The 21,236-nt window shown below is 36.9% G+C and overlaps 1 protein-coding gene across 7 annotated transcripts in view; it reads right to left on the reverse strand.

Moving 5' to 3' along the window:
* LOC121415014 (choline transporter-like protein 1) overlaps positions 1-21,236 on the reverse strand; it is a 95,559-nt gene that overhangs the window by 48,660 nt on the left and 25,663 nt on the right. For all 7 annotated transcript variants that reach the window (XM_041608050.1, XM_041608049.1, XM_041608056.1 and 4 more), the window contains 2 exons: positions 15,316-15,405; positions 5,773-5,912 (listed from right to left, as the gene is read on the reverse strand). In XM_041608050.1, coding sequence (XP_041463984.1) covers positions 5,773-5,912; positions 15,316-15,405 — 230 coding nt within the window. The remainder of the gene's footprint in view (positions 1-5,772; positions 5,913-15,315; positions 15,406-21,236) is intronic.

Raw genomic sequence — 21,236 nt, forward strand, 5'->3', positions numbered from 1 at the left:
CAAGCTATTGCAAGCAAGCCGGCAACCATCGGCGCATCACTCTACTCTCGGATCTTACGGGTAGCACTTTGTTGAAACGGGATTAGTTGACACTGCATCTTCGCTATGACATATTCATGAATATCCACAATGTCATAATGAATATGCATGAATCGAACAGCGTTCTTACATGTATATGAATTTATTTTCTAGAGGGAGCGTGAAACATTTTCTCGGAACGCCAATAAAGAATGATATATATTTCACCCCTAAATATCATGAAAACCAAAGAGTTATAATACAAATTTCTATTGAGTGATTAAGTAGAGCATTGATAATGATACTTAATGAATATAATATCTTTAAAATTGATTCACTGCCCTTGTCTGAAATTAACAAATCATGCACTATAACTTTAAAGTTTGCTTTTTTTTCACAAAATAGTATAGTACAACACAGTGCTATATGAATATGAGAGTCAATGATATTAAACTCAAATCAAGATATTTAATTTTTCATTCACAAAAAACAAAAATAGTAAATGGGTGACATCACAACTTTCCTCATTTGCATACCAACCAGGATGAATATAAACTATTTTGTTGCTGATGTGGTTTACGGTACACCATGTGGAGTGTTATAGAAACAGTGGATAGAAGAAGAGAAGTGGATAGGCGAGAAAGTGGAGATTTGAGAATAGAGTATTCTTTCTTGAAAATAGTCCTGAAAAGGACTGTAAACCAGAAGGAATGTTGAGTGAGAACAGCTTGAGTAGTAGAGCTGATGAGGAGATGCTGGCTTGAGTCGGCGAGTAGAGATGATGAGTAGTAGAGAGACTCGACGTTTCGGACAGGTTGACTGTCCGTCTTCAGGAGTGAGTGTTCGCTCGGCGTGCGGCGGTACTTGTGGCGTGCGTGCGGACGTGGGGGAAAGCTCTAGGCCGGCAGTCACGGCGGGCTGATGTCGTAGGTGGCGCTCTGTGCTTGGGTCGGCGGTTTTGGCGGGAAACGAGTGGGCGTCGTATGCGGACGCGGTGAGTAGACGGCGGCGTGTGTGTGTGTTGGCGGTGTGTACATCAATGGTGGCGTTCTGTGCGTTTCGGACAGGTTGACCGTCCGTCTTCAGGAGTGAGTGTTCGCTCGGCGTGCGGCGGTACTTGTGGCGTGCGTGCGGACGTGGGGGAAAGCTCTAGTCCGGCGGTCACGGCGGGCTGACGTCGTAGGTGGTGCTCTGTGCGTGGGTCGGCAGTCCGTACACCAGGCCACCCATTCACTCCCGCCGAAGCTTACCCGACGAGTCCGCCGACCAACACGCACAGAACGCCACCATTGATGTACACACCGCCAACACACACACACGCCGCTGTCTACTCACCGCGTGGGCGTCCGCATATGACGCCCACTCGTTTCCCGCCAAAACCGCCGACCCAAGCACAGAGCGCCACCTACGACATCAGCCCGCCGTGACTGCCGGCCTAGAGCTTTCCCCCACGTCCGCACGCACGCCACAAGTACCGCCGCACGCCGAGCGAACACTCACTCCTGAAGACGGACAGTCAACCTGTCCGAAACGTCGAGTCTCTCTACTACTCATCATCTCTACTCGCCGACTCAAGCCAGCATCTCCTCATCAGCTCTACTACTCAAGCTGTTCTCACTCAACATTCCTTCTGGTTTACAGTCCTTTTCAGGACTATTTTCAAGAAAGAATACTCTATTCTCAAATCTCCACTTTCTCGCCTATCCACTTCTTCTCTTCTTCTATCCACTGTTTCTATAACACTCCACATGGTGTACCGTAAACCACATCAGCAATTGTACATGCCACCATGCAAACCTTCAAACAACATCAAACTATTTTGTGAAATTAAGCAAAACTTTAAAACATCCTCACTTTCTTTATTTATATTCGATTTTGATGATATCGTCAGTTTTATGCTCATTTTATTTTCTCTTTTAATTCAAATACCGTAATTTTTATGTTGGGGTGGACTTGCCCTTTAAAGGGCCCCATTTACACAAAGCTTTTAATAGACAAAATGTATATTATTACATGCAATGAATGACAGGGAGAGTGTATACATATACCAGTGCCCCAAAAGATCTAAAATGATTTTAAAAATACAAAACAAATACAAAAACAAACAAAATACACAAAATATATGACACTCAAAATTGCATCCCATTTCAGAACATTAAAAAATAAACATGTCAATGAAGTGCATACTTCAGTGAGGAAAGTTGTTTGGTTGATATGAATTCTAAAAGGATATCAATAATTGCAGGAGAAAAATCATTTGATTGAGAGGCAAATAAAAAAGGGTCATACCTAATTGATCAATTTTTTGAATGGCTTCAAGTAATAAATATTGTCATAATCAGCACTCAAAGTCAACTTCTCTTATTTCTTGGGTTTGCACATTTCCGTTCCAAATTTTTCTGTCTTTGGATTCACAAGAATTACTATAAATTCTAAGCTTTGCAATTAATCATAAGATTGATTTCATAGATGTACATGTATCACATACCCAATTATTTTCAATTCTTGGAGGGCAAAATTTGATAAACATAATATCATATAATAAAATACATACAAGAGGGGATATGACACCATCAATATACTCATTGAACATTCATGAAGACATGTATAGAACTGTTTCACTGAAGTAAGTTATAATAACTTTGTCATTCCTTGTAGGAACTTGATCAAATTTTCAGTGTTTTGTTAATCTGATTTTTCTTTATCTGTTCACACCATATTATTTCAGCCCAGAGTATCCCTTTATATTAAAAGCAAAGATGTTCTTGCATCATCCGTACCACTCCTGTATGGCTATGGCCATCTTCCTCAGTTTATTTGAAAGATTTTCACCTTCATATTGTTCAAAAAGTTTAAAATAAATTTGAAAAATTAAATAAATAATTTGTAGGATCCTAATGCGAAGAATGAGTCAGTGCATAGGCTTCATGTAATACCTAACATTCCTCCTTAAGATGGCAAAGACAAACATATGCCCATAGAAAAATACATGATGCACCATGAGGCTTCTACACTGATAAATAAAACACAATATACAAGAGTTTCTTTGACATCATTTTCTCCAGATTTGCATGGACCAAGATTGCTCAGTTTGCACTTCTAATGCTTGAGATAACCCCATAATCCAAATCTGAGATTACCCAGTTTGCTCATCTAATGCTTGAGTGAACCCCATAATCAATATCTGAGATTGCTCAGATTGCTCATCTAATGCTTGAGATAACCCCATAATCCAAATCTGAGATTACCCAGTTTGCTCATCTAATGCTTGAGTGAACCCCATAATCAATATCTGAGATTGCTCAGTTTGCTCAACTAATGCTTGAGTGAACCCCATAATTAATATCTGTGATTGCTCAGTTTGCTCATCTAATGCTTGAGTGAACCCCATAATTAATATCTGAGATTGCTCAGTTTGCTCAACTAATGCTTGAGTGAACCCCATAATCAATATCTGAGATTGCTCAGTTTGCTCATCTAATGCTTGAGTGAACCCCATAATCAATATCTGAGATTGCTCAGTTTGCTCATCTAATGCTTGAGTGAACCCCATAATTAATATCTGAGATTGCTCAGTTTGCTCATCTAATGCTTGAGTAAACCCCATAATCAATATCTGAGATTGCTCAGTTTGCTCATCTAATGCTTGAGTGAACACATAATCAATATCTGAGATTTCCTAGTTTGCTCAACTAATGCTTGAGTGAACCCATAATCAATATCTGAGATTGCTCAGTTTGCTCATCTCATGCTTGAGTGAACCCCATAATCAATATCTGAGATTGCTCAGTTTGCTCATCTAATGCTTGAGTGAACCCCATAATCAATATCTGAGATTGCTCAGTTTGCTCAACTAATGCTTAAGTGAACCCCATAATCAATATCTGAGATTGCTCAGTTTGCTCATCTAATGCTTGAGTGAACCCCATAATTAATATCTGTGATTGCTCAGTTTGCTCATCTAATGCTTGAGTAAACCCCATAATTAATATCTGAGATTGCTCAGTTTGCTCATCTAATGCTTGAGTAAACCCCATAATCAATATCTGAGATTGCTCAGTTTGCTCATCTAATGCTTGAGTGAACACATAATCAATATCTGAGATTTCCTAGTTTGCTCAACTAATGCTTGAGTGAACCCATAATCAATATCTGAGATTGCTCAGTTTGCTCATCTCATGCTTGAGTGAACCCCATAATCAATATCTGAGATTGCTCAGTTTGCTCATCTAATGCTTGAGTGAACCCCATAATCAATATCTGAGATTGCTCAGTTTGCTCAACTAATGCTTAAGTGAACCCCATAATCAATATCTGAGATTGCTCAGTTTGCTCATCTAATGCTTGAGTGAACCCCATAATTAATATCTGTGATTGCTCAGTTTGCTCATCTAATGCTTGAGTAAACCCCATAATTAATATCTGAGATTGCTCAGTTTGCTCATCTAATGCTTGAGTGAACCCCATAATTAATATCTGAGATTGCTCAGTTTGCTCATCTAATGCTTGAGTGAACCCCATAATTAATATCTAAGATTGCACAGTTTGCTCATCTAATGCTTGAGTGAACCCCATAATTAATATCTGAGATTGCTCAGTTTGCTCATCTAATGCTTGAGTGAACCCCATAATTAATATCTGAGATTGCTCAGTTTGCTCATCTCATGCTTGAGAGAACCCCATAATTAATATCTGAGATTGCTCAGTTTGCTCATCTAATGCTTGAGTGAACCCCATAATCAATATCTGAGATTGCTCAGTTTGCTCATCTCATGCTTGAGTGAACCCCATAATCAATATCTGAGATTGCTCAGTTTGCTCATTTAATGCTTGAGTAAACCCCATAATTAATATCTGAGATTGCTCAGTTTGCTCATCTAATGCTTGAGTGAACCCCATCATCAATATCTGAGATTGCTCAGTTTACTCATCTAATGCTTGAGTGAACCCCATAATTAATATCTGAGATTGCTCAGTTTGCTCATCTAATGCTTGAGTGAACCCCATAATCAATATCTGAGATTGCTCAGTTTGCTCATCTAATGCTTGAGTGAACCCCATAATTAATATCTGAGATTGCTCAGTTTGCTCATCTAATGCTTGAGTGAACCCCATAATTAATATCTGAGATTGCTCAGTTTGCTCATCTAATGCTTGAGTGAACCCTATAATTAATATCTGTGATTGCTCAGTTTGCTCATCAAATGCTTGATTGAACCCCATAATCCTTATATTGTTGTCACCTTATTCTTAATAATAATAATAACGCAGTTCTTGTATAGCGCATTTCACATTATGTCATAACGTCACTATGCGCTTCCAAAGGACTTGGATATTATTACCCTGGCTTTAGCCCCGCAGACTTACAGCGCAGTGGCATTTCAATCCAAGGAATAAATTCCTGACAGGTTCCCATTCATCTCACCTGGGTAGAGTGCAGCACAATGTGGATGAATTTCTTGCTGAAGGAAATTACGCCATGGCTGGGATTCGAACCCACGACCCTCTGTTTCAAAGTCAGAAGACTAATCCACTGGATATATCTTACTGAATTTCTTCTGCATTCGATCAAGGACTTATGTGGTTTATTGTTGCTCACACTATACATCAATCTTAGGTTAAGGATCTGCTTTTCAAACTTAATGTAATAAAAATTTGAAATTTCACTTTGGGGCTGGGGGTCATGTATGACTATCCCAGGAAACCATGGAACTGGTATGATATGATTAGATGAGAGTATGTCATGTGACTTACAGTGAATACAGTAGCAGCAATAGAGAAACCAAGAAAAGCCTTCACATTTCGCACATCTGCATCAAGCTGCATTGCAGGCTCTACTGCATCCAAAGCTTTCTTCTTCATTACATAAGTCCACCACAGAACAGCAGTACCAGCTATGGAAACAGTGAAATAAACAAATTCAAAAGGATAATATGAAAGTCAATGATATTCAAAATGATAATCAAGGATGCCAGTTAGTCATATTCACTGGGACAAAAAACAAGTGGAATGCCTCTGGCCGTCTCACCTGCATCACGCAGGTCAATATAGCAGCAGTGCTGACTTTGAATACTACTCTAACTCGCACAAGATGTTCAGTGATACATGGTTACTCTTATGTCCACTTTTTATGAACTAGACCAATAAATGATGGTTATTCAACAGATACACCCAATTCGGCCGAAGTTCATTGGCCTTTGACCTTGGTCATGTGACCTGAAACGCGCACAGGATGTTCAGTGATACTTGATTACTCTAATGTCCAAGTTTAACGAACTAGACCAATAAACTTTCAAAGTTATGATGGTAATTCAACAGATACCCCTGATTCGGCCAAAGTTCATTGACCCTAAATGACCTTTGACCTTAATCATGAGACCTGAAACTTGCACAAAATTTTCAGTGATGCTTGATTACTATTATGTCTAAGTTTCATGAATCAGATCCATAAACTTTCAAAGTAATGATGGGAATTCAACAGATATCCCCAATTCGGCCAAAGTTCATTGACCCTAAATGACCTTTGACCTTGGTCATGTGACGTGAAACTCAGGCAGGATGTTCAGTGATACTTGATTAACCTTATATCCAAGTTTCATGAACTAGGTCCATATATTTTCTAAGTTATGATGACATTTTAAAAACTTAACCTCAGGTTAAGATTTCGATGTTGAATCCTCCAACATGGTCTAAGTTCATTGACCCTAAATGACCTTTGACCTTGGTCATGTGACATGAAACTCTATTAGGATATTCAGTAATACTTGATTAACCTTATGGCCAAGTTTTATTAACTAGGTCCATATATTTTCTAAGTTATGATGTCATTTCAAAAACTTAACCTCAGGTTAAGATTTGATGTTGACGCCGCCGCCGCCGTCGGAAAAGCGGCGCCTATAGTCTCACTTTGCTTCGCAGGTGAGACAATAAAATTAGAGCATTAATGCCCCATATGAGCTGTACAATATATAACCTGAAAAAGCCCAAAATGGGAAGGACATGGCCTTGCTGGAATGACATCTCTGAATATTCTTATTGATCATGGCTGGCCATTATTTAATAAGGAGGTGCCAGCTTTGCACCTCTGTTGTCTTTTATTGTGTGCCCTTTCCGAACTAGACAAATCTATTTCATATTATTCAAACTTATTGATTCATCGTCTCTTTAACCCTGACCGCTTGACCCTTTTTTAATTAGGTGGTCTGTCATTTATGACAGATCACCTCTTAATTTCGTCAGAATTTTCTTATTTTTATTTATTTATTTTTAACGATTTTTTTGTCGCCAAGTTATCTCAAAATCGACTTGATCAATTTCATTGAATTTCATGTCATTTATAGGATCTGTCATGGACACGTGCAGTGAAGCTTTTCAAGGTCATCAGGTCATGATGACGTCATCTAGGCGCCATTTTGTAAAATCACATTATCAATCATATCTCCATCATCAATTATCAAAAATCAATCAAATTAACATCACACTATGTTCAGGTCAAGGGTCATCAAATCATGTCATCAAAGTTCACCTGAAGGTCACGACGCGCGCGTCAAAATTTAAAAATGCTCAAAATCACTTTTTTACCAAACGAGAGTACGTTTCAGGTCATTTAAAGCATTTGAAAAATTTGCGCGCGCGCACGTATGCGCGCGCGTTTCCGCGCGTTACACCTTAACGAAACTCAGAAACACCGTTTTTTTTACATCATTGCATTGATAATATAATTCTGAGCAATTTGATACCGAATTTAGCTCTCTACGACCATTAACGACGAAATTAACACCCGTTAAAGTCTGCTGCACGTGTGCGCGCGAGCTCTCACTATAGGCCATATATGGGCAAAAACATGCCTATTGAAAATTCACTGTAGCTCTTTAAATAGTCCATTGACCCCCAATTTTTTTTTCATATATCGATAGAGTATGAGTTGTAGATTTGATTTCATGTCATCAATGTCCCTAAATTATATCGTGACGTCATCAAAATGGCGCCTAAACTAAAAATTTCATTTTTTCAAAAATGACGTCATCAAATTTATGCAAATTTGGTTGTAACTTCTCGAATATATATCGTTTTTCGCCCAGATTTCGATATGTTGTAGTCTAGAATGTACTCTTTCTCCTTAGTTAACATGAATATTCGTTTTGAGAAATGTATCATTGCGTAAAACAGCGATGAAAAGAGGCATGTCATTTTTCCTCATTTTGCGTGTAATCTCTATGGGACATGACTTTTTCTCAAAACCAGATTCGACATTCCTCTATTTCGTGAGCCATATCTCCATTTTTTCTTGTCAGCTTTCCCTGAGATTTTAGTATGTTGTAGCTGAGATTCTAAGCTTTCGCAAGTGTGCCCTTCATTTTTTGATCAGATGCCGAGATCATGCCCGTATTTCACTTGCAAAATTGGACTTATAATTCTCAAAATTGCTTACGTGTATTCTCTATGGGGAATATCGTGGCTTTGACTGCTTCTTAAAGGGCGCGGGTTCGAGTCCTGGGGTGAACAAAATGAATTTTTTTTTTCACTTTTTTTTTTCTTTTTGCCACTTCTTACATGATCCTTTATGATAATTTAAAGGTATAAAAGTTTAAATTTAGCAAGATAAAACAGATTATAATTACTTTTTTTCATATCACATGTATTTTGCGTGTAATCTCTATGGGACATGACCTTTTCTCAAAACTAGATTCGACATTGGTCTATTTCGTGAGCTATATCTCCATTGTTTCTTGTCAGTTTTCCCTGAGCTTTTAGTATGTTGTAGCTGAGATTCTAAGCTTTCGAAAATATGCCCTCCATTTTTTGATCAGATGCCGGGATCATGCCCGTATTTCGCTTGCAAAATTCTCAAATTTGCTTACGTGTAATCTCTATGGGGAATATGCTAGCTCAATGGATAACGCATTTGACGTGTTCGTCCGTATTGCTGACGTGTAGGTCCGTGTTGCTGACGTGGTGGTCCGTGTTGCTGACGTATTGGTCCGTGTTGACGACGTGCTCTGCCGGCATGATCCGTGTAGATCCGTGTGAAGCTGCCGTGTTGATGCCGTGTTCACAGTCATCTGGGGCAAAACTATCCCGGACCTCCCCGGATCATGCCGGCATTGCCGTGTTGATCCGTGAGGTATAATCATCTATCTTGTATGTATCTGTTTGAAGATGTATGTCTGACGATTGTCATCACCACATCAATAATCACATTTAGTTATGGTCAAAACTTATTCTTAGGATGTCTACGATCAAGATTATCAATGATATCTAAATGATTTATTTCATACATCAGACGGCACTGAATGACAAATCATGACAGACCACCTAATTCGTCCGCATGACGAATTAAATTCTAGTTTTATTTGTTATGTTTGTTATGTAATGTACTTTGTATGGATAATTTTTCTCATGTATGATGTCTTTAAAGTCTACTAGTGTACGTCACGGTACACTCATCACAAGCTCTGCTTACCTCCAAAGTATTGTTCAAATTTTTGAAAATGTATCAATGCTTTTATTTTTGGAAATAAATGCTGAATTTTTTTTAATTGAACATTCAAAAAATTTTGTCACTTCTCTTTTTTCATGTATTTTTCACCGTGCCAAGTGGTGACTTTTTTCTTTCAAGTCTTGTGCATCTCTTGAGACCAAATTTGTGACACCGAAGTACAGGGTTCCAATATTATGCAAAATTTTGTAAGCGCATGATAGACCCAAAATTGCTCAAAAAGGCTTAAGCATTAGTGTCGCTAGGGCGAGCACATAACACGCCCGTCTGTTACATGGAAAATGGAGTTATTGGTCAAGGAAGAAAAGTGAAAGGGGGCGACTTGACCTTTGACCTGAAAATCTATAGGCTTCCTGGGATCCATGCTAGTATCATCCACACCAAATAATAAGGCCCTACATGTAGGTTAAGTTAAACTGAAGTTATTGCATTTACAAGGACTGAAGAAGGGTAAGATGAAAACACGTCACTGTGACCTTTTTACCTCAAAATCAATAGGCTTCCTGGGATCCATGCTACAAATGTAGTATCATACACACCAAATTATATGAGCTTAGATTAAGTAAAACTGAAGTTATCACGTTCACAAAGACTGCAGAAGGGTAAGATTAATGCATGTCACTGTGACCTTGACCTTTTCACCTCAAAATCAATAGGCTTCCTGGGAGCCATGCTAGTATCATACACACCAAATTTATTAAGCTTAGTATATAAAGCTAAACTGAATTTATCGCGTTTACAAGGAAAAGTTAACGGACAGACAGAAGAACGGACAGTGAGCGTGATACCATAATACGTTACGTAGGATGGGCATGTAAAAAGTGGTTTAATCTCATCAATTACTGAAAATAAAACGAAAATTTATGAGTTCGGTCTTGAATGATCGTTGCCAGGTGCTTTTACAACACTAAAATACGAAGTACAGTCCAATGTAATCATTTTGTGTTGGAAATGTGTTTGAAGTCACTAAGCATCATTCTTTCAGGACCAAGAATGGACTGATAATTAATTTAGAGGAATTAATTGACCAGATTGAACCACTTTAAAAAAATATAGACTTTGGAAAACATTTCATATTTTGGGGAATATGAATTTTACCAGTATAATAGCGGTTGAGTTGTGTTTGTTATGACATTGTAATCGATCACAATCTCATATCGAGGTAGCTGTGTTTGTTATGACATTGTAATCGATCACAATCTCTGATCGGGGTAGCTGTGTTTGTTATGACATTGTAATCGTCTCGATCACAATCTCCGATCGGGGTAGCTGTGTTTGTTATGACATTGTAATCGATCACACTCTCCGATCGGGGTAGCTGTGTTTGTGATGACATTGTAATCGATCACACTCTCTGATCGGGGTAGCTGTGTTTGTTTTGACATTGTAATCGTATTGATCACAATCTCCGATCGGGGTAGCTGTGTTTGATATGACATTGTAATCGATCACACTCTCCGATCGGGGTAGCTGTGTTTGTTATGACATTGTAATCGATCACACTCTCCGATCGGGGTAGCTGTGTTTGCTATGACATTGTAATCGATCACACTCTCTGATCGGGGTAGCTGTGTTTATTATGACATTGTAATCGTCTCGATCACACTCTCCGATCGGGGTAGCTGTGTTTGTGATGACATTGTAATCGATCACACTCTCTGATCGGGGTAGCTGTGTTTGTTTTGACATTGTAATCGTATTGATCACAATCTCCGATCGGGGTAGCTGTGTTTGATATGACATTGTAATCGATCACACTCTCCGATCGGGGTAGCTGTGTTTGTTATGACATTGTAATCGATCACACTCTCCGATCGGGGTAGCTGTGTTTGCTATGACATTGTAATCGATCACACTCTCTGATCGGGGTAGCTGTGTTTGTTATGACATTGTAATCGTCTCGATCACACTCTCCGATCGGGGTAGCTGTGTTTGTTATGACATTGTAATCGATCAAAGTCTCTGATTGCGGTAGCTGTGTTTATTATGACATTGTAATCGTCTCGATCACACTCTCCGATCGGGGTAGCTGTGTTTGTTATGACATTGTAATCGATCAAAGTCTCTGATTGCGGTAGCTGTGTTTATTATGACATTGTAATCGTCTCGATCACACTCTCTGATCGGGGTAGCTGTGTTTGTTATGACATCGTAATCGATCACACTCTCCGATCGGGGTAGCTGTGTTTGTTATGATATTGTAATCGATCACACTCTCCGATCGGGGTAGCTGTGTTTGTTATGACATTGCAATCGATCACACTCTCTCCGATCGGGGTAGCTGTGTTTGCTATGACATTGTAATCGATCACACTCTCTGATCGGGGTAGCTGTGTTTATTATGACATTGTAATCGTCTCGATCACACTCTCCGATCGGGGTAGCTGTGTTTGTTATGACATTGTAATCGATCACACTCTCCGATCGGGGTAGCTGTGTTTGCTATGACATTGTAATCGATCACACTCTCCGATCGGGGTAGCTGTGTTTGCTATGACATTGTAATCGATCACACTCTCCGATCGGGGTAGCTGTGTTTGTTATGACATTGTAATCGATCACACTCTCTGATCGGGGTAGCTGTGTTTGCTATGACATTGTAATCGATCACACTCTCCGATCGGGGTAGCTGTGTTTATTATGACATTGTAATCGTCTCGATCACACTCTCCGATCGGGGTAGCTGTGTTTGTTATGACATCGTAATCGATCACACTCTCCGATCGGGGTAGCTGTGTTTGCTATGACATTGTAATCGATCACACTCTCTGATGGGGGTAGCTGTGTTTATTATGACATTGTAATCGTCTCGATCACACTCTCCGATCGGGGTAGCTGTGTTTGTTATGACATTGTAATCGATCACACTCTCTGATCGGGGTAGCTGTGTTTATTATGACATTGTAATTGTCTCGATCACACTCTCCGATCGGGGTAGCTGTGTTTGTTATGACATTGTAATCGATCAAAGTCTCTGATTGCGGTAGCTGTGTTTATTATGACATTGTAATCGTCTCGATCACACTCTCCGATCGGGGTAGCTGTGTTTGTTATGACATTGTAATCGATCAAAGTCTCTGATTGCGGTAGCTGTGTTTATTATGACATTGTAATCGTCTCGATCACACTCTCTGATCGGGGTAGCTGTGTTTGTTATGACATCGTAATCGATCACACTCTCCGATCGGGGTAGCTGTGTTTGTTATGACATCGTAATCGATCACACTCTCTGATCGGGGTAGCTGTGTTTGTTATGACATCGTAATCGATCACACTCTCTGATCGGGGTAGCTGTGTTTGTTATGACATTGTAATCGATCACAATGTACATGAAATAATCATCTAAAAAATATTCTGTTCTTTCTATCCTCATTCTCTCATTTTCTTTTTTATTCTTTGGTAATTTTATTTAATTTGAAATGATTATAGATAGGAATTTTACTATTTTTTAAAGAAAAAAAAAATAATGCAACAATTTTTAAGTCCATTCTTTTTAGTTTCAAGAATGTGTCAGAATGTGGTTCAGGGCTATTGATCTTTCTTTTTTCTGTGTTTTTGTAATTTATTAAGTCATACACTGCCAAACCCCAAACCAAACCAAAGTTCAGAAAAAGAATTCTGAAGTCTGAGAACCGAAGTCAAATATCCAAATGATTTCTTCACGACTTGATTTCGGGAATTCCTTGCTTTACAATTTACCCAAAACCCAGTTCTCTAAATTCCAAAAGCTCTAGTACACTGCAGCACCTACATGTATATAAAAAACTAGCACATCGATGATGTGGAGCTCGTCCGGCATCTCACAACGAAATTTAACACAATTTTAATTTCAGCCCAGTTGACACTGTAGTGAATTATATTGGTGACATAAATTGAGGTTAAAGAATTGAAATTGATGAAGAAATGACATAGCATTTTTTGTGATCTATGAATAAATTTCATATAAATTAAGCATAAATAACTTTCTAGTCAAAATTTCTAAACTCTGTGTAGAACCTTGGTGAACCTAATGCAGCTCTCAGATGGAACAACTAGCACATCAATGATGTGGAGCTCATCCGGCATCTCACAACAAAATTTAACACAATTTTAATTTCAGCCGAGTTGACACTGTAGTGAATTATATTGGTGACATAAATTGAGGATATAGAATTGAAATTGATGAAGAAATGACATAGAAGCATTTTTTGTGATCTATGAATAAATTTCATATGAATTAAGTATTAATAATTATCTAGTCAAAGTTTCTTAACTCTGTGTAGAACCTTGGTGAACCTAATGTAGCTCTCAGATGGAACAAAAACAACCAAAGTCAATCAACAAATAAATAGGTAATTTTTGTGAGTTTTGAAAATATATGAATAAATTAGCATATTTAATGAGTTTCAAAATTCTATGTTGAAATTTTGTATCACCACCTCGAGCTATTATATACAGCAAACAAAATTAAAACTGATGAACAAATGAAGAAAAAACATTTCTTTGTCATTCTGTGTAGAAGTTTGGTGAACCTCATAAAGTTCTACAAAATGGAAGAAGATAAAAAGTAAAAATCGGTCAACAATTAAAGAAGAAAAAGCAGTTTATGTGAATTTTTAAAAATATGCATAAATTAGCATAAAAATTGTTCTAATCAAAATTTCAAGATTGTTGAACCTCATGAAGCTCTTCCAGATGGAAGAAAAAAAAATCAAAATCGGTCAACAATTAAAGAAGAAAAAGCAGTTTATGTGAATTTTTAAAAATATGCATAAATTAGCATAAAAATTGTTCTAATCAAAATTTCAAAATTCTGTGTAGAAGATTGGTGAACCTCATGAAGCTCTACAGGTTGCAGAAAAAAAAATTGTTCCACAAATAAAGAAAAAGAAGCATTCTATGTGAATTTTTCAAAACATGCATGAATTAATTTCGCATAAATTAACATAAAAATTGTTCTAGTCAAATTTTCAAAATTCTGTGTAGAAGATTGGTGAACCTCATGAAGCTCTACCAGACGGAAGAAAAAAAATCAAATTCGGTCAACAAATCAACAAGAAGCATTTTATGTGAATTTTTCAAAATTTGCATAAATTAATTTCGCATAAATTAGCATAAAAATTGTTCTGGTCAAAATTTCAAAATTCTGTGTAGAAGTTTGGTGAACCTCATGAAGATCTTCCAGATGGAAGCAAAAAATTCAAAATCGGTCAACAAATAAAGAAGCATTTTTTGTGAATTTTGAAAAATGCGCATAAATTACCATATTTAATGAATTTCAAAATCTGTATAGAAGTTTTGAATCCCCCACCTAGTGCTATCATATAAAGCAAACAGAATTGAAATCAGACTTGAATTGGCGAAGAAGTAGCATTTTGAAATTGTGGACGGACGACAGACGACGAATGCCACGCCACAGCATAAGCTCATCTTGCCCTTCGGTCCCGATGAGCTAAAAAACATGTTCATATCACATCCATTCTGAAATCTCTACATTGGTTAAAGTATTCCAGGAAATTAATGGTTCTGCTTATTAACAAATACACTTCTGTCAGGTCCCTACAAGTACATTCATCCAAATATGGTTCCAAGTTGTTCCCAAATCTGTAAAGACATGGGGGGTACGGGCTTCGTAAGATGCGTCTATTCAATGCTTCCTACTCTTTATTGTTCCTGAATCTATTATTATTATATTTGTACTATTCTAGTTCTTTCTTTCTTTCACTGTGCCTAGGGCACTCTGGTGAGTGGATTTAGCGCATTACAAATCCCTTCTATTATTATTATTGCTCAAGGGTTTAATTTTCCTTTAAACTTACCGATAGAACCGATGACAGAAACAAAGTAGATGATCCACACTATGACTTGAGCTACTAGATGGATTAAAACCACCATGATAAAGGACAGGACTGTTGAAATAACAAGAAAAAAACAAGCACAACCAGATTAAAATGCAACCCCCTGTTTCATATTTGTAACAGAAAATCATTATGGAGGCACATGGGTAACTTTTAATAAAATAAATCTTTCATTTTGGGAACTCACTAGCAGATGGATTTTAATCTACATTTACTCCCAGTTGATTTTTATGCCTTTGTCATTGCTATATAAGGAATAAAAAAAAATTACTTCGAAATTTTCAAACAACTTCTGTGATCCCCTAAATCTAATATTATATCATCATGACTCTTATATGCAGAGATGAGCCATGCTTGAAGTTGATCTCTCAAACAGTTCTTTGATTATCCTAAGAACAAGATGTTTCAGTGTATACACATGTAATGACCTCTGTGACTTTTAAATTTGTGACCCCAAAATCTATTCAGAATACTGTCATTAACACTTTCATCAATGAGCAAATTTTGAAGTTAGTCTTGTGAAGAACAGTTCTTTAGTTCTCCCAAGAATGAGATGATAGTCATGAAATAAAACTAAGAAAGTTTTGTAAAGCACCAGCTGAGGCCAAAAAGTGTGATCATAGTGCTCACAAAAAAGACAAAATAAATGTACATCCAATTCTCAGAGTACATCGCTTGTGTCAAATTAAAGTTAAAAATATAATTCCATTGTTCTAACAAGGCAAACGCCAAGCGTTGTCTCGCCTGCATATTGCAGTCATGAAGTGACTGCATGTCAAAACTATAGGTCATGTCATTAGTGGAACAAACAGATAAGGTCATGCCATTAGTGGAACAAACAGATGCAAAAAGCATCTGAACATAGAGTACCAGTCAGATATCTTTAATACCTGTTTCGAAGCTAAAGAAATTTATTGTGTGTACAACACAGCATAGTGCCAGTCATGGAAAGTTCATTGACCTTTGACCTTAATCAAATTCAACTCACATTCGAACTTGACCTGCACCTTCAAGAGATGGACTTCTTGGCAATCCTACCTCGAAGATATAAAAAGTTATTATGTGTACAACACAGCACAGTGCCAGTCATGGAAAGTTCATTGACCTTTGACCTTAATCAAATTCAACTCACATTCGAATGTGACCTGCACCTTAAAGAGATGGACCTCTGTTATGAATTTGGCGATCTCACCTCAAAGCTATAGAAAGTTATTGGGTGAACAACACAGCACAGTGCCAGTCATGGAAAGTTCATTGACCTTTGACCTTATTCAAATTTGACTCATATTCGAACTTGAGCTGTGCCTTCAGGAGATGGACCTCTGGTATGAATTTGGTGATCCCAACTCGAAGATAAAGAAAGTTTTTGTGTGTACAACATAGCACAGTGCCAGTCATGGAAAGTTCATTGACCTTTGACCATATTCAAATTCGACTCATATTCGAACTTGACCTGTGCCTTCAGGAGATGGACCTCTGGTATGAATTTGGTGATCCCACATCGAAGCTATAGAAAGTTATTGGGTGTACAATACAATTGTGCCATACATGGAAAGTTCATTGACATTTGAGCTTATTCAAATTAGACTCAGATTCGAATTTGACCTGTGCCTTTAGTAGACTTGTTAACTGCAAAAAAAAGTGGTGAATGCTGCATTTTTGAGTACAAATGTCCCACTTGGTACAAATGTTTCTTGAGTCAAAAGAAAAAGATTCATCCAAAGAGAAAGTAATTTGCATAAATTTGCATATTATGTCGATATAGTAAAAACAAGTAATTCAGAATATATATTTCACCAGAACTGCCCTAAAATTGGAAATGAAGACTTAGGGTAAGACAGGGAAGAAAATTGTCATGAAATAATTGGGATATCCTTGTTTATTATTACCTAATTTACATAAATTATGCAAATTATAATTTAAAACAATATTTTTTCAAGAATCCTGAACTGTTTTATATATAACAGCAATTGATACAAAATGTCAACATTCTACATGAAAATGTCGACATTCTACATGAAAGAGAATATACACTGTATTAGCGAAAACATTGATATGCTTCATGACAGTATTAGTGTCTTAATTTGCTTAGAAATATGTCAAAATGTATGACGTGATATTGCGCTAAAACGAGACCAAAACAACCTCTATGTCACAGTCACACTCACGAATCGAACAATAAAGCGATCAATGGTATGTCATTCAAGATAACATAATCTCAACACAATAGCTTCCATCAGCTTCTCGTATCGCTTTTGTTGGTGTGTCTGCCACACCGTAGTCTATGCTATATACGGGCAAAATACATTTCGGTATCGGTAAAACACTATTAATTTTGTTTTATATGTTTCTAATTTGTTTCTCTCGGAAAATTTACAGGAGACATTGCTTTGCAGGTTACTGCTTAAATGAAGCTCTGGCACATGAATCATGACGAATGTACCCCACCTCAATCCATATTTTGACTTTGTTAAAATATGTCTTTTGGAGACCCCGAAGTGGCAAAACTGCATTCCCCCGCGGCATTCCCGCTACATTACAAAACCAGTTTGACTTGCATTATCGACTTGGAAAAGACAGATGTATTAGACACCAGTTAACATGTTTCCTGAAGATAGTTTTTTTTATTTAAGCCTACGTCCACGGGAGCCCTCTGAATTTACTCCATCCCTTCTCTGTATTTCGACACTAAATAAAAAAAATATCGTGTTTAAAAGCCACCAGCACGGCAAATTGCGTTTATGTATGATAAAGCAACTTTTATATCTATATTTTATATTTATCTATATTATTATTAATGTTATTAATATTATTGTTCTGCAGTTTGTATTAATGCTCCAGCACAGTAAATGCTATAACCCAACAGGAGCATGCCTAGGATACCTTTCCCTTTTGGTTTTATGTATTAAAAATAGTTTATTGTCTTTAGAACTCTTAAAAGATGAAATTTCTTTATTATCTTGGAATAGATTGAGGAGAAAATACTCTACAATTGACATGTAGAAGAGCTGTAATACATTGAAAACAAAGCCACACGTAAGCTCTAAAATACTCAAACCCCTTTATTGCTTCCACTCTATGTTAAATTTAAATATTTTCAGAGCCCATTTAGAAGAAAACACAGTAAAGCCTCTTTACTTTCTCCTCTTAAAAAAACATAGAAGGCATTGTTTTATATCGCATAAAATAAGTTCGTGTACATGTATATGACGGTGGCCTGTCGAAGTTGCCCAACCGTTTATTTTAGTTTGACAATATATATTTAGAATATCGTCTAACTGAAGCCCTCATCTGGAAAAGGGCACTTATTAAAGGCAGCATCTACATTATATAGAGGAGGCCCTGTTTCTTGGAAGCGGGGTCTGAAGCACCCGCAATATTTTCTGGAAGAGGGGGGGTGTGCTGCGTGTATTATTCTCTATATATAGCACCCCCTAGTGTTTATTTGATTGTAAAATTTCTTGATGTAAATTTGAAAATCAAAAAAGGTTCACTGTAAAATTTTGGTCCCAATAAATTAAACAAGCTTCAGCCCCCTCTTCCCAGTACCAAGGCCTCCTCTATATAATGTAGATGCTGCCTTTAATAAGTACCCTTTTCCAGATGAAGGCTTCATTTAGATGATATTCTAAATATATATTGTCAAAACAAAATAAACGGTTTCAGGCCACTGTCACGTACACGAACTTATTTTATGAGGTATAAAACAATGCCTTCTATAATTGTTTGGTTTTTTTTCAAGAGGAGAACGCAAAGAGGCTTTACTGTGTGTAATAGGAATGGCTCTCAAAATATTTAAATTTACCATAGAGTGGAATCAATAAATGGCCGTGTGGCTGTTCTTCATTTACCACAGCTCCTCTACATGTCAGTTGAAGAGTATTTTCTCCTCAATCTATTCCAAGTTATTAATAAAAATAAAGTAATCTTTTTAAGAGTTCTAAAGACAATAAACTATTTTTACCAAAAAAGGAAAGGGTATCCTAGGCAGGGTGACCAGACGTCCCATATTTTGCTGCTTTATCCCGGCGTCCTGACAAACCCTTCCCAGAAGCCCATTTGTCCCGTATTTCAGAATATTGAACAAAATGTAGTTCATACATTTAAAAGTGACAAATTTTCATCAAATAACCAACAGATGACGAAGCAGAGACAACAATAAATTCAATAACTAAACCATTGTAAATCTTTGCAAGTTCTGCGGTGATTTTCTTGCTAACCCAATACATTGCAAACGAGCTGGCCTCCTGCCTGTGTGTGACAGGTACTATAGGCAATTAGGATCGGAGTAGATTCTCAATGGTGCAAACAATGACATGATAACCAATTTTTCCACCAAAATAATCACAAAATCGGAGGAAAATTTGTACAATTATATTTCTTAGTTTACTGATTTGGAGATGTAATCGGAGGATTAACTAGATCTAGTTGTTTCAGCTTTTGTTTTGAGTCTTAATGTGTATGATGCAGCTATATTTCATCTAATCTTTAAGTTGCCAAGGTCTCACTTTGAAATTTTAGTAATTTTTAAAACATTTTTTTTTAATTTATTAAAAAAAAACACCGTATATCATGATTTTTGTGAGATGATTGGATTGTTTTTGTTTGCTTGAAGTTTGAACTTTTTCCTCTTTCGTTTCTATCCTTCCTGCTTGCTCTGTTTTGTCCCATCTATCTTTATTTCCTATCTTTCTTTTCTGATCCTTTCTCTGTTTGTTCATTTTTCTTTCCTTCTTTCTCTTACTTGCCTTCTTTATTAAAGTTCTTTTTTATTTATTTCCTTCATTCCTTTTTCCTTAAACTTTTCTTTGCTTCCTTCTCCTTTCCTCTTCTTATCGTTCTTTCTCTCCCTCCATTATTATTTTTTTTCATTCTCTCCTCCCTTCATTCTTTCCACCTTTCTTTCATTCTTTATTTCATAATTTCGCTTATTCTTTGTTTCTGTTTCCCCCTCCCTTCCTGTTTTTCTTCTTTCTTTCAAAGAATAAAGGAAACATGACTTTCCTTCATTTTTTTCTTTCTTCCTTCTTTTTTCTTACTGATTTTCTCTCCTTTATTTTGTCTTTAATTTTAAATTTAAAGAATGACGGAAACCTTTTTTCTCTCTTTTATTCTTTCTTTCATCCTTCTTTTATTCTATTTTACCTTTTCCCCTTCATTTTCCTTTTCAGTTTTTTTCTTTCTTTCTTCTCAATTCATCTCTTTTCTTTCTCTCCTTCATTCTTTCGTTCACCCTCCCTTCTGATTCTTTATATTTTTTCACAAGTCTAACACTGTATATAGCCTTCTTTATTGATTTTTTTGTCGATTGTCCCGTGTTTCATTTTCTGAAATCTGGTCACACTGATCCTAGGCATGCTCCTGCTGGTTTATAGCCTTAGCTGTGCTAGATCACTATTACAAACGGCAGAACAATAATAATAATAATAGTAATATTTATAATATCAATAATGATGAATGTAAATATAAAAAGATTGATATAAAAGTTGCTTTATTATACCAAAAAACGCAATTTGCCTTGCCGATGGCTTTAAAACACGATATTTTTTATTTAAAGTCGAAATACGGAGAGGGGATGGGGTAAATTCGGAGGGCTCCAGTGGGCTTAAATAAAAAAAAATTAAAAACTTTTTTTCAGGAATCATGTTGTCTGATGTCTCATACATCTGTGTTTTCCAAGTTGATAATACAAGTCAATCTGGTTTTGTAAAGTAGCAGGAATGCCGAGGAGATGCAGTTTTGCCACTTAGGGGTCTCAAAAAGATATATATTTTAACGAAGTTAATATATGGATTGAGGTGGGGTAAATTTGTCATGATTCATGTGCCAGAGCTTCATTAAAGCAGTAACCTGCAAAGCAATGTCTCCTGTAAATTTCCCGA

The sequence above is a fragment of the Lytechinus variegatus genome, chromosome 5 (genome assembly GCF_018143015.1).
Source record: "Lytechinus variegatus isolate NC3 chromosome 5, Lvar_3.0, whole genome shotgun sequence".
NCBI classification, from domain to species: domain Eukaryota; kingdom Metazoa; phylum Echinodermata; class Echinoidea; order Temnopleuroida; family Toxopneustidae; genus Lytechinus; species Lytechinus variegatus.